This window comes from Glycine max, chromosome 20 (genome assembly GCF_000004515.6).
Source record: "Glycine max cultivar Williams 82 chromosome 20, Glycine_max_v4.0, whole genome shotgun sequence".
Lineage (NCBI taxonomy): Eukaryota > Viridiplantae > Streptophyta > Magnoliopsida > Fabales > Fabaceae > Glycine > Glycine max.
Window position 1 is genome coordinate 19,096,838 of NC_038256.2, and position 13,929 is coordinate 19,110,766.

General features: G+C 34.7%; 1 protein-coding gene across 3 annotated transcripts; it reads left to right on the top strand.

Moving 5' to 3' along the window:
• The first annotated feature begins 2,512 nt into the window (after nt 1-2,512).
• Nucleotides 2,513-11,793, top strand: LOC100804901 (uncharacterized). Of its 3 annotated transcripts, XM_006605534.4 has the most exons (4): nt 2,523-2,654; nt 3,262-3,339; nt 10,148-10,436; nt 11,068-11,793. In XM_006605534.4, exons 3-4 carry the CDS (start codon nt 10,180-10,182, stop codon nt 11,609-11,611), a joined length of 801 nt encoding a protein of 266 aa, XP_006605597.1. In that variant the 5' UTR covers nt 2,523-2,654; nt 3,262-3,339; nt 10,148-10,179; the 3' UTR covers nt 11,612-11,793. The 3 variants fall into 3 exon arrangements, 2 of the variants coding, with proteins under 2 accessions (XP_006605596.1, XP_006605597.1); XM_006605533.4 differs by lacking the exon at nt 3,262-3,339 and having other exon boundaries at nt 2,513-2,654; XR_005890230.1 differs by lacking the exon at nt 3,262-3,339 and having other exon boundaries at nt 2,522-2,654; nt 10,148-10,887; nt 11,068-11,208.
• Nucleotides 11,794-13,929: the final 2,136 nt, after the last annotated feature.

The window sequence follows — 13,929 nt, forward strand, 5'->3', positions numbered from 1 at the left end:
AAAATGTCTAGAGTTTAAAAAATGTTACTCTAAGGAAGACTTTATTTAATCGTTATCTCTATTCCGAGGATATTCTTAAAATTGTTGCTCTCGGAGATACCTTATATATATCAAATATTGAGAATATATTTTCCTAAAAAAGATTTCTCTTAAGGTAAGTAAAAATAATTATATTTTCATATTATACTTGAATCTCCTATAGTGTAAATCTAAAATATTGTTGAGATGAATTTATGCAATCTATAAAGTAATTAAAGAACATTTTATTTCCCTAATAAAAAATAAGGAACATTTTATTTATTATATTATTGAAGAAATACTTTTAAGACTAACCTTTTGAGGAAAATAATTGGTAAACCCAATACCCTGCTGTACATACGGCAAAACTTCCCCATCCCAGCCAAAATCATTCTAGAGTACTCTTGTATAGTAAAAGAATAATAATTCAGGCCAAAACTAGCGTGAATTCAGAAACGTGAACAAAATTGCAGAAAACAGAACACACCAACTTGGTTATTGTTGTTCGTACATGTATGATTATGTTCAGGCAAGTGATTTTAATTAGTTTTTAATTTTTTTATTAACTTAAAAATTTGTTTGATGATTCAATAAATAAGTTTTTAAATAATTTTTAATATTTTTTTAAAACATTAACTTTTGATTTTTTATATTTTATTTTCTTTTTATCTTTAAAATATTATTCAATTTTTTAATTATTTTTTTAAATATGCCATTTTATATTTTTTAATTATTTTAACTATTAATTTTATGAAATACTTTTAATTTAATAAATCAACTTAAAAAATTTCAATTTTTAATTACCAACTAATTTTACAACTTTTAATTAATTTTTTTTTAACTAATTTTGCCGAACATAATGATAAATGCTATGGACTACACTTCTTCTATGTAGTATATACATCATGTAGAAAGAAAATAGAAACACATCAACTAGGAGTGTGAGAGGGTATAAATTACGTGCGAACCTGAATTGACCCATACAAATCCAAATTGTTTAGGTATCAAACTCGATGAGTTTTGGATTGGATCACTCGGGTTTTAATATCTGAATTCATTGGCCCAACCTATTGACTCGTTAATTTATATCAAATTATTATTATTATTGATTGAAGTAAAAAAAAATTATTGATTGAAGTCACTTTAGTTGGACTTCTAAAAATATTTTGAATTTATTTACAAAAAGTAGGTCTCGTAATGTCCCATTGATTTTGGTAGAAAAAATGTTTAAAACCCATCTTCACTATACTTATTGAAACTCCTTATCTCAAACATGGTATGTTTAATTTTCCATTCCCATGACATATAGATAAGAGTCACTAGAGTGGAATGGAATGTGACAACATCACAAAATTTTCTTTTTAATAAAAAATCTAACAAGAAATAATTGTGTATGATTCATTTAATAAAAATTTTAACTTATAAAAAATATTGTGTTAAAAAAAGACAAGATTAAATGTTTGTACCTGTTGACCCATCCTAACTCAAATTGTTTATAAACAAGTTAGTTTGGGTTGAATTTCATTTTTTTCTTAGAAAACTAACCAAAGTTAACCGTTAAAATTTAATTGACTTGGATCGTGGATTTAATTGGGGAACCCTATTCCTGAAGCTGGCTTAGAAGGGTTATGGCAAAAATTTTATGAAGGAACACTAAGAGATTTACATCAATGAGCCATGAGTAACCACATAAAAAAATTTGACATCAAACTTTTAACCCAAAATCAAAACCCTCAACCTAAACTGACTCGATTACGTCCTATCACCAACTCAACTATTATTCTTGCATAATCTCATAATAAATTAATCATGTTTATACCTTATCAATATAAAATAAAAAAATATCACGAAAATTTTCTTCACCTAAACACAAATTTCCTAAAAATTAAAATGAAAAATATTAATAGTGTAATTATGAAATTAATGAACGAAGCAATTATAAAAACAAACATATATGATGTTTTTGAAAAATAAAACTATTTTACAAAAAAAAATATATTTAATGAATCAATTACACTAATAATTTAAAAAATAAAAAATACTATGGGAAATATATATAAAGAGAATCTATATATCTATCATAACAAAAATGATTTATTCAAAAAGAAATTTTGATATTTTTTTTTATAAAATCTTACATGAAAACATATAAATAAATAATAATTTAATTTAGAAAAATTTAAATATTATAAATCCGTTCTATATTAATTGAAATAGGCTAATTTTCAAATATTATAAATAAAATTACCCCCAACAAATTTTGCTTAAATAACTTCGTTAATTCGTGTTTTAAGAAAATCATTAATTCAGATAAATTATGTTCTCCCAAAGTGTTGATATTATTTTTTTAAAATTCCTTAAAAAAAATTTATTTTTATATTAATAAATAGTAATGCATTTTTTAAAAAATTTAGTAAACACTGTAAATTTAATTTAAAATTGGTGTTTTGAAAAAATCATTAATTCATATATATATTGCTTCTCCCAAAATCGCATTCTGTCCTCACTCACTCACTCTCCCTGCCGCCGCTGAGACACGAAGAGTAACTGCCTCGCAACGCCGCCCTTGCCATCGCGACAGAGTGTCGTACACAGCGGAGCTCCCTCGCGACGCCATCCTCACTGTGCCGTTTCAGGTGAGATTTTTATGCCTCCATCGCGATTTCACCCTTGATTTTTAGGGAATTTGATTTCGAAATCACAATAGGAGCTGAACTTCACTACACCCGTAGGGACTTGGTTCTTGATGTTATGTATGAAAGTTTGAGTAAATTATGATTGAGTTGGCAATTCTATATAGTGTAATTCTAGGGTTTGAGGTTGGAAGATAGGTGTAATTAATTAGTGTTTGAATTTGCCACAGAATTACTCCTCACAGGCCGACATTTGATATTGATCTTGATTTGAACTAAAATGTTTGATCATTTGCTTGCACACAACTCGTTTTTATTGCAACTATTTGCTGATATAAATTCCAAAACTCAGGTTTGGTAAGCTGAATATCCAATTATTTTAGATTTGCATAAATGTTGGTCCTTGCTTCTTCAGTTTTAAGTTCATATACTATGTTTGGAATGGATTTAGATTTTCATATTTTAGATTTTTCCATGATACGAGAGAGGAAAAAAATCAGGACTCACTATTATTTTTGTAAGGTCTGTTACTTTTGCTTTTGTACATAGTAACGCTTTCATGTATGAAGTTTGTTTAGATGACTGCTAATAAGAGATGGAATAATTGAAGGTGCAAGATTGGAGATATGCTAGAACAATAAGTTCAGCAAAAGCCAGGTTCTGAATGGGGTGGAAGCAGTGGAGATAGGCATGTTCAAGTTTAATAATAATTTACATTCTTGTGCATCTTAGCATGCATTAGATTTGAACCTGCCCTCAAAAATTGAGAATTTGAAACTTTGCTTGCTGCAGGTGGTAGTATGTAGTTTTGTATATTGAGGATCTTAGCTAAAGACTAAATAAGGGAGTGAGGGACCACTACAAAAGATAGCAGTTTTGCTTTCAACTTAATATAATATTATAACAAAATTATTGTGAGATAAGCCACTTATATAATTACAGAATATTTACTTAAAATTAATTAACAAGTGATTCCTTAACTGAATGCATGCTTAATAATAGATATGCCTTCCTCATCAGAAAGAGGATTATTATAGACTCCAGTAAGGCCCATGCAGCCAAATCCCAACTTTGAAACCTATTAAAAAAACGAGAAAATAGAGAAAATATATATATTTTTTTGTCAAAAACAATGAACTGTAATCATAAGAATGAGAGAAAATAATTAGTGAGCATAAGAATTTCCACACTCTGCCATTTATCAGTTCGTTGCAATGCTCTGGTGCTATATTTATTATTTTGCTAGCCTGTATTGGTGTTTTGAGAAACACATGCTTTAACATATATTGCAAGGTTCAAGCATATTTATTATTATGTTAAGAGGCTTTCCATAGTGTGGCATGTACATGAGGCCTTACACGTTAGAGTCTACAAACCATATTATCCTTTCTTGATGCAAGTCATAATCTTTGAGCCATATCTAGTGCCAGTGTAATAGGACTGTAGTGTTTTTGTTTTAAGCTGAGATGTAGAATAGTATAATATTACTTTTAAGCTGCGATTTTACATTACTATTAGATTCACAGTCACAAGGTTATAATAACTGAGATTCCATGCTTGAACTTGTTATTGACTGTCCAAAACACTTCTGCATTTTATAGGTTTAGTAAATGCTACCCTATTATGTGAAGAACGTTTTTTTTTGTTAGCTTCTAGAATCCACTCTCCTAAAAGCTTCAGCCATAAGATGAAGACACTTTAATTAAATATGGCATTCTCTACCAGACTCCCTCATGCAAGAGTCCTCCGGGTTTGACACATGGACAATGCATAGGCCTCTTTAAGAATGCTTTTGATAGACAGTACACTGACAAGTGTTTGGTGTGTACTAAGGAGAACATGTAGGCAATTGGTGTAGAGTGGTTTTTTTTGTTACATACTTGAAATGCTTGAGTATGAAAATATGCACATAAAAAGGATCCTCAGCCTTAGTTTGCTGATATATATATATAATAATTCATGATGAAGGCTACAGCCTAGCCTATGGCGACAGATTACAGGACAGCTTCTAAGAGCTTCTACAAACAAGCTATAAAACACTACAAGCTTCTACAGCAAGCTAGAAATATAAAACATTATCAAACAACAACTTTAACACTCCCCTCTAGTTGGAGCATATAAATTGTGTGCTCCAAGCTTGGAACATATAAAGTGGATTCGAGGACCTCTCATAGACTTGGTCAGGATGTCTGCAAGCCGGTTGTTGGAGTTAATAAATTCAGTACTGATTTCTTTGGACTGCATTTTCCCCCAAATAAAATGGCAATCGATCTCTATATGTTTAGTTTTCACAAAATACAGGATTAGAAGCGATGTGAAGAGCTGCCTGATTAGTACAATACAACTTTCATTTGCTGAACATCACAAAATTTTAATTCTTGAAGAAGTTGTTTAATCCACACCAATTCAGAAGTAACAAGAGTCATAGCTCTATATTCTTCTTTTGCACTTGATCGGGCAACAACACTCTGTTTCTTGCTTTTCCAAGAGACAATATTTCCTCCAAAGGATAAACAGTATCCAGTGGTGGATCACCTATCTATGGGACAACTTGCTCAATTGACATCACAGTACCCATAAATTTGGGTATTTCCATTATCTTTATACAATAATCCATGTCCTGGAGTCTTTTTGATGTATCTAAGAATATGAATCACATCATTCCAGTGGTCAATGTGAGGATCTTGCATAAATTGACTGACAATTCTGACTACAAATGACAGATCAGGTCTTGTAATTGTGAGATAAATGAGTTTCCCAACCAGCCTTCTATAGCTCTTTGGATCTGGAAAAGGTTCACCTTGATCTGACATTAACTTCTGATTTGGATCTATAGGACTATCAATAGGCCTACAATTAGTCATACCTATCTCTTCCAAAATGTCTAGAGCATATTTTCTCTGTGAAATGGCAACACCTTCCTTTGATTGAGCCACTTCAATACCAAGGAAGTACTTTAGGCAGCCAAGGTCTTTGGTTTGAAAATGATTGAATAAGTGTTGCTTTAGTTGGGAAATTTTGGCAGCATCATTCCCTATAACAACAATGTCATCAACATAGACAATTAGATTAACACACTTTCCAGGAGAAGTATGACGATAAAAAACGGAGTGATCTACTTCACTTCACTTCACTCCGAAATTCTGAACAATATGACTAAATTTTCCAAACCAAGCATGCGGTGAATGTTTGAGCCCATAGAGAGATCAACGCAATTTACACACCAAACTAGACTCCCCCTGAGCAACAAAACTAAAAGGTTGCTCCATTTAGATTTTCTCCTCTAAATCACCATGAAGAAAGACATTTTTTATGTCTAGTTGATAGAGGCCAATGGCAAATAGCTGCCATAGCTAGGAAGAGCCGAACAATTGTGGCCTTGGCAACAAAAGAGAAGGTGTCACAATAATCAAGGCCATAAATCTGAGTGTAGCCTTTAGCAACCAACCGAGCCTTAAGTTGATCAACCTCACCATTAGGCCCGACTTTAACAACATAAACCCTTCTGCAGCCAATTGTCTTCTTAGGAGGAAGAAGAACTAATTCCCATGTTCCACTGTTCTCAAGAGCCTACAAATCATGGCTTGTCGCCAACCAGGATGATCAAGTGCCTCTTGAACATTTTTTGGAATAGTAATAGACGACAAGGAAGATACGAAGGAGATATGTGATGATAACTCAAAAAATTATAAATAGGGTGAGAATTTTGAATAGATCGAATACCTTTCCTAATAGCAATGGGCCAATTAGAACTTGGTTCACTAGGATGTGATGTGGAGGAAGGATCTGTCGTATAGGTAGTTGATGGCAAAGGACATGAATGAAGAGAACCTATAGGCATTGAACAAATAGCTCCTAATGTCCTGAGTGGAGAAGAAGGAGAGGCACTATCAGCTGAACTAGGAATAGGAGACTGAGGCTGATGTCCTTCTTGGTCAGAAGGATCTTGGGTAGGAAGTATCATAAGACCAAAAGATGGAATAGGTAGAACTTGTTGTATGGAACCAAGATCTTGCATGGAGGATGAGAAAAAAGGAGTTTCTTCAAAGAAAGTAACATCAGCAGACATGTAACACTTTTTAGTTTGTGGAGAGTAACATTTATAACCTTTTTGCAGGCATGAATATCCTAAAAAGACACACTTAATAGCCTTTGCAGAAAGTTTGTCTAATCTCGGTGAGACATTATGAACAAAACATGTACAACCAAAAACTTTAAGGGTGACATGATACAGTGGTTCATGTGGAAAAAACAATGGAATAAGGAATTTTGTTGTTAAGAGAAGAAGAGGGCATCCTATTTTTGAAAAAAAACAAGCAGTCAAAACTGCATCTCCCCATTGATGTACTGGAACATGTGCATTAAGCATCAAGGAGTGTACGGTCTCAACTAAATGTCAATTCTTTCTTTCTGCTATTCCATTTTGTTGTGGTGTGTGTGGACATGTGGATTGATGCAGAATACCCTGTGAGGATAAAAACGAAGAAAGTTTAGTAGAAAAATATTCTTTGGCATTGTCACTTCTAAAAATTTTAATTGTTTTGCCAAATTGGTTCTTAATCTCATTAAAGAAGGACTTGAAGAATGGTAGAGAAAATCGAGTTACATCTTTTTTCAGTTTGTCTAGGGAAAGAGGATCTAACATGTTTGCCTAATTGGCATGACTCACATTCTAATTTATGAAGTTGCTTGAGACTAGGAACCATGATCTTCAATTTTGCCAAACTAGGGTGACCTAAACGGTCATGCAAAGTTTTGGAGAAGAAATTGCAAAACAGGACATAGATGAGTTGGCTTCGAGATAATAAAGGCCTCGTGATTCATGCCCAATGCCAATCAGACGGCTTGTACCACATTCCTATATGACAAAGGAATTAGCATCAGACGTTACTGAACAATTTAAGGAGTGAGTCAATTGGCTTAGAGAAATTAAGTTATAAGGACAATTTGGATTGTACAAAATAGAATTTAATTTTAAGGAAGAAGATAGGAGAACTTGACCAATTCCTTGAGAGGCAACTTTGGACCCATTTGCTAAAGTAACAAGATGAGAAAATTTAGGTGGAAAGACAAATGCAAACAAAGAGTTATTACTAGAAATATGATTAGAGGCACTTGGGTCAATTATCCATGGATTTTGACCTTCCACATATTGAGAAATACAAACTGTTGAGACACTTGGCCCTAAAGAAGACTGGCCTTGACTGATGAATTTTAGTCTTAGATAGTCCTAATACTCCTCATTAGAAAATTTGGATTTTGATTTTTCAGATTTGGCGACTTGTGCCTCATTGTTAGGATAACCGTGCAAGGCATAACACTTTTCTTGAGTATGAGCAGACTTTTTTGCAATATGTACATTGAGGACGTCCACCTCTACTACGCGTCCTCCTCTATTTCCACGACCTCCTCTTACACGAGATGCTACCATGGCTGATGTTGCAACAGGTGCTGCTGAAGTTTCAGCAGCTACAGCTGAGTTTTCACCTCTCACCAAGGTAGGAACACGAAGAAGCCTAGTTACTAGGCTTTTCATTGAAGGAACTTGCTCACCTGCCAGAATATGGTCACGCACATGATCAAAATCTGAGTGTAGTAGAGTCCACAAAATCACTACCATGAATAGGTTATCGATTCCTTTTTTCATTTCATCCACAAAGTCATGTATTAGGAACTACTTTAATTCTTCAACAGCAGCTTTGGCTTTGGCTATGTGTGAGGTCATATCATGGTTAGTCTGTTTGAGAGAAAATGCACGGTTTGCTGAGTCAAATAAACTCTGGATGTCATTAGCAAAAATATCTTGAGCATTTTTCCAGAGGGAACAACAAGTCTTGAAGGATCTAAGTATTTCCAACACATTAGGTTCTATTGATTGCCATAAAACAATGCACAGTTGGAAGTCAAGTGTCTTCCACTGATTTCTGTTCTCTACTGGAATTTCACTAGCATCTTTCTCCAAATGATCGGTGCCCTTGACCATGGAACCATAACTCAACCGAGGCAAACCAAGATAGATAATTCAACCGAGGCAAACCAAGATAGATAATTTTTGGCAAGTATCCAGTAACAGAAGTGTAGCACAAAACTTGAGGAAACAAATATAGGCCAAGGGACAGAGGTGTATAGACCTACTGTCCAAACAGCAACAAAGCGACAATCTGAGGGCTGCAACAAAGTAGGGAGAGGCCGGGTACCAAAACCCAGGTGTCACGTCGGAGTTCCAGTGACCGGAGATGGCTGCGTGGGATGCACACGCTTGAGAATGACACGTGGAGAAGTGGTGCGTGGGAGTGCATGTTAATGTTTCTAACTTCGAAACCTCCGGGGTTGGGATGCGCTGAAGAAGACGACCCAGATCTGGGTATTGTCGAAGATAGGTGTGGCGGCATCGGTGACGGTGGTCAGTGGTGGTGGTGATGGTGATCAGTGATAGACAGAGACAAAAGCGCAGAGCGGGATCGTCCCGCTCTGATACCAACTTGAAATGTTTGAGTATGAAAATATGCACACAAAAAGGATCCTCAGCCTTAGTTTGCTGAGAGATGTGTGTGTGTGTGTCTATATGAGAATTGACAGATAGTACAAAAAATAGTTCATGATGAAGGCTACAGCCTAGTCTATGCTGACAAATTATAGGACAGCTTCTAAGAGCCTCTACAAGCTTCTACAACAAGGTACAAATATAAAACATTATCAAACAACAACTTTAACAAAAAGCAAGAAAATTTACTTTGGGTAGGAGACAATTAAGGGAAGAGGGGGTGAAGATTGAAGAAGGGGGGAAGCTTGAATTGAGAGGATATGCATATGGATTTGGACTAGAGGTTATGAGAATCTGCAGAAATTAAGTTTCTAACTGCAGAAAATCAGTATTATGCTTGTGGTTTGTTTGTGACCTCAGTTTCACGATCTTATTCCTCTACGTGGATGATTTTTGTTATTAACTGTCTTCTAACTTAACTCTTACTAATTTAGTTCTATCCAAATCTGTTGGCTTCCCTTCAAGTCAGTTTCTACTCTCGCTATAGAATCCATATCAACAGGCTTCAGTTCATGTAGTTTCATGCTGTCTCTTGGTTCAGAGCTCATTCTCTTTTGCTTGTTGATACCCGGTTCCTCTCTCATCTGTGTATTTCTTTTCTCAGGCGTTTGTTGTTTCAATTGTTTTTTTCATTGATTTGGTTACGATTTTGATTTCATTGGCAGAACCTTTTGTTGGGACGAATTTAATTACTGTCTGGTAGTTGTACTTTTGTATGATGTTTATCCATCAGATAGTGCCTGTATGTTACACGTTTAGCAGTGATTGAGTTGATTGTGTGACTGTCTCAATTATTAGTCTATTTGAGTATATGATCTTCAACTCTTTATGGAAGATCTAGTCTCAAAAGTGATGTTATATTATTAGTTTAAATTGATGCTTTCTGTTATCCACGTTGGAACCTTCTATATTATGGTATGTTATAATTTGTGTGTGTGTATGTGCATAGCAGGTGTTTGACGAAATTCCCCATAAACGAAGCTCATGGGCAAGAAAGGAGGGGCCAAAAAATTAGAGTCTGTGTCTCACACTCCAATATCATTGAGGGAAGAAGCCACCGGAAAAATACAAACCAAGGCAGCCTCAAACACCAAGTCCAAATTGAGATTTGAGCACTTGAAAAACCTAGCAGTGTGGGCCACCGCCATACCATCTTTGGGTGCCTTCTATGGACACCAATTCGCCGCCTTTGGAGAGGCCACTGGAATACCACCCGATCCTTCTTTAATAACTTGCCAAAGGTTTTGTTATGCTCTTTTCCTATTTTAGTTTTGCTTAGGGAAGTTGTCCCTCTAATAATTAAATTTGAACGCATCAACCATTGTGGCAAAACTAAATACACTTGCTGCAATGTTTTTGCCCATGCGGAGCGGAGCAATATGATCCATATATTATTGGAAATATTTTCATGTCAAAATTAGCTAAGAGTTGTATTTCATCTTTGTAATTAAAATTGATGCTATGTTAGCGGCCAATATATTTTATGACCAATTTTAATTAGAGAATAGTAATACCAGTTTTATGGTATAATATCTAAGTTTTGCTCTGTATTATATGCAGTATGCTTCAAGTTTCAAACTAGCAATCCAATTTGTGAAACTACATGATGGTTGAAGGATTGCAGAAGTGTTTTCTTATGCTTCTATATGCTATTCTGTTCTGCAGAAGCTTCAATATGATTTAGTTTATAAGGTGTTCTGCTTACTTACAAAATCCACGTGGTGTATTGAAGAATTTGGTGATCTATTGTTAATGATGTAATTTGTTAGAATCAAAGAACATGAAATAGATTCAATAGCTCCAAATTTTTGAAGTTGAATTTATTTGGGTTTTTTTAATATCAACCCTGATCATCATTTGACTGCTCTACAGATGTGAAACTATTCTTCAACCTGGATTTAATTCAACTGTACGAATTGAGAAGAATCAATCAAAGCTCAGGCATAGACACAAGAAGTCTGGTAACATCACTCAAAACAAGGTAGTGTACAAGTGCCATTTTTGTTTGCATCAGAATCTGAAGAGAGGGACTCCTAAGGGACACATAAAAGGAATCTGTCCATCAAAAGATAAATCATCGTTAGAGTCAACACCTCCATCAAAATCCATCACAAGTGATTCTTCTAAATTAGAGAAAGGCATTTTAAGCAAAGATGAAGCCAATGAAATAAATGTGTTTCCTTTACGAGATGTAGCTAACGTGGACGGTTTAGCTACTCCGTCAAGTACAAATACGACAACTTTGTCTAAAAAGGCTATTAAAACTATAAACAAGTCTGCAAAACAAGTAGCAAAATCTGCAAGTACATCCAACAAAAGACGAAGAAAATCTTGGACTAGTTTAAAGGAAATTGCTCAGAGCAACGAGCATAAGAACAATCCGATTGCTAATTTAACGATCCCATTCTTTTTATAAGCAGAGATATTTTCTATATAGGTTAAATTGAGTTGTATTTCTTTTTACATGATGCATGCAGGCTTTATGTTTTATCTGCTATTACACTTTCAAGCAAATATGTTTTTACTGTGTTTGATGCTCTGTTGGACTTTTGTTCTCCTGCATGGATATCAGTTTAGTTTTCTTTTTTCTATTTGCAATTTAAGCTTGTCTCTATGAGCTACAGTAGTGTAGCTGTCTCATTGATTTTTCTTTCTTTTTGTATTTCTCCCTTCAAGCTGATTAATCACAATTGAACATTTTATTGAATTGATAATAAGAAATTCATATTGATAAAATGGAATCGAATGGTAAGATTTCTTTTGAGACTTGCTGAGATGCAATGAGAAAAATTCATTACCATTTGAATGTGTTGAGAAGTGGAATTCGAAATTCTAAACATTAATTCGAATGATTTCTAGATTTACTGGATGTTTGGAAACTCATCAAAAAGTAAAAAAAAAAGAAGAATAAAAATACACCGTTGGCATCGTGGAAGTTATAACTATTAATTTCTAGTTGAATGTGAAAGATCACACCAGATAAGTGCAACCAAACACGTCATAAATAAATTGATAAGGAAAAATAATGAATCATGAAGTAACAATTTTTAAAGGAGGTAATAGTTGGATACGTAAGAAATAATTATTGGGCGATTATCCAAGACTTCACTTGTCATTATGAATAGGGGTTTGTGAAGAAAAGACAACTCAAACAGAAAAAAAAATGTGAGTCAAAGAAATATGTCAGGAGTTAGAGAGTGACCTTAATTCCTATGTTGCAACAAAATTTCCAATCATTTGCCCAATTATATTGTTGTGTTGTTCTTCATGCTATTTGGGACTTATCACTCCAAAACTTAATTTATTGGGCTATCAACTACTTTTAATTAATTGACCAGCGCAATGATTGAATTCTTGAAATTTGCGTGAATAATGTTGTACCAAAATTTCTGATCCAATTAACAACTGTTAATTAACTTTTTTTCACTATAAATCTTACTTTTAAATTAAGCCCTAAATGAACAACTAGATAATAAAGTAAAAGAATGAGAATGCTCATGCCATGAATTAAATCTCTTTGTCACCTTATGATTACTCATTGAAAAGGATAACTGGGATTTAAGTGAAATAAATGGGTTAGGGGAAATATAAAGGTGTGTTAGAGTCACAATTCTAGATATTTTTATTTGTCAAAATATTCATTTTTTTTTATCATGGTATTGGGATGAAGTTGTCTTCGTCACAAATAGTGATAAATCTTTGTCGGAAATCTTAAGCGCACACAAAGCATATATTCCTCTCCCACATGATTTATTTCATACCCAATAAAATAATAGAATGTTCAATAGCTCGTGAGGGTGGCAGTCTCCGTGGTTCCCAAAAAATATCAAGGTAATGATCCTCTAGTCTAGTAACCTCTTGGGAGTGTAAGGTAGGGGAAGGTAAGGTGTCGTGCACATAGTTGCAACTCTGTGGGAAAACACAATCTGTCAATGACTTGGAGGGACTTGCCAAGTAAACTCTGAAGAGCTACTTAAGTGGACTTGGCAGAACTTTCCCTATTGAGTTCCACCAACCCACTGGCAAGTTGGAAACACATACATTGTTTTTTCCAACCAACCCTTATACTCCCTAATGACGCCAACCATGACATGTCCAACACCACATCAATACCTTCCAAACTGAACAAGAAAGTATCAATTGCGAATTTGATGAGTCCTATGTCCAACTCAAGCCCTTTACATGTGCCTTGGGAAACCTCCTTGTAACCATCGCCCATTTTAATTCACATTGGTCAAGTTTTTTCTATCTGGAATCCCAGAGTTGTCACCAACTTCTTAGAGATCACTTATGTTGGGCTTGGGAGGACCAAGACTAGTAGTGTTGCCATCACGCACCTCCCAATTACTACATACAAATCCCCAAACTAGCCCAGGAAGGCAACCCACATGAGTTGGGCTAAAGGACCCATGGTCGTTGGAGCAAGCTAAAAAACCCGACCCAAACCTGGTGCGAAACCCACCATTTTGAGGTAGTGAAGGAGCATCGTCTTTCTCTGACAATTCACGCTCCACTACGCGAGTTAGATTCAACAAACGAGAGCACAATAACATACCGAGCATTTGCATACTGCAAACTCGCCCCCTAATGCCATCCTTTAGCCCATTAATGAAGTAACCAAAATATTGGTGGTCATGGAGACGGGGTATCTGGGCAATCAATAGCTCAAACTTCTAAATATACTCATCCGTCCCACTGTGTTGATGGAGAGCAGCTAGACATTCGTAGATGTCA

What these genes read in the sequence shown, in the direction of transcription:
- LOC100804901 (XM_006605533.4), top strand. Translation starts at nt 10,180, where the DNA reads ATGGGCAAGAAAGGAGGGGCCAAAAAATTAGAGTCTGTGTCTCACACT. An exon ending in TCTTTAATAACTTGCCAAAG is followed by an intron (nt 10,437 to 11,067) that starts GTTTTGTTATGC and finishes ACTGCTCTACAG; the next exon opens with ATGTGAAACTATTCTTCAAC.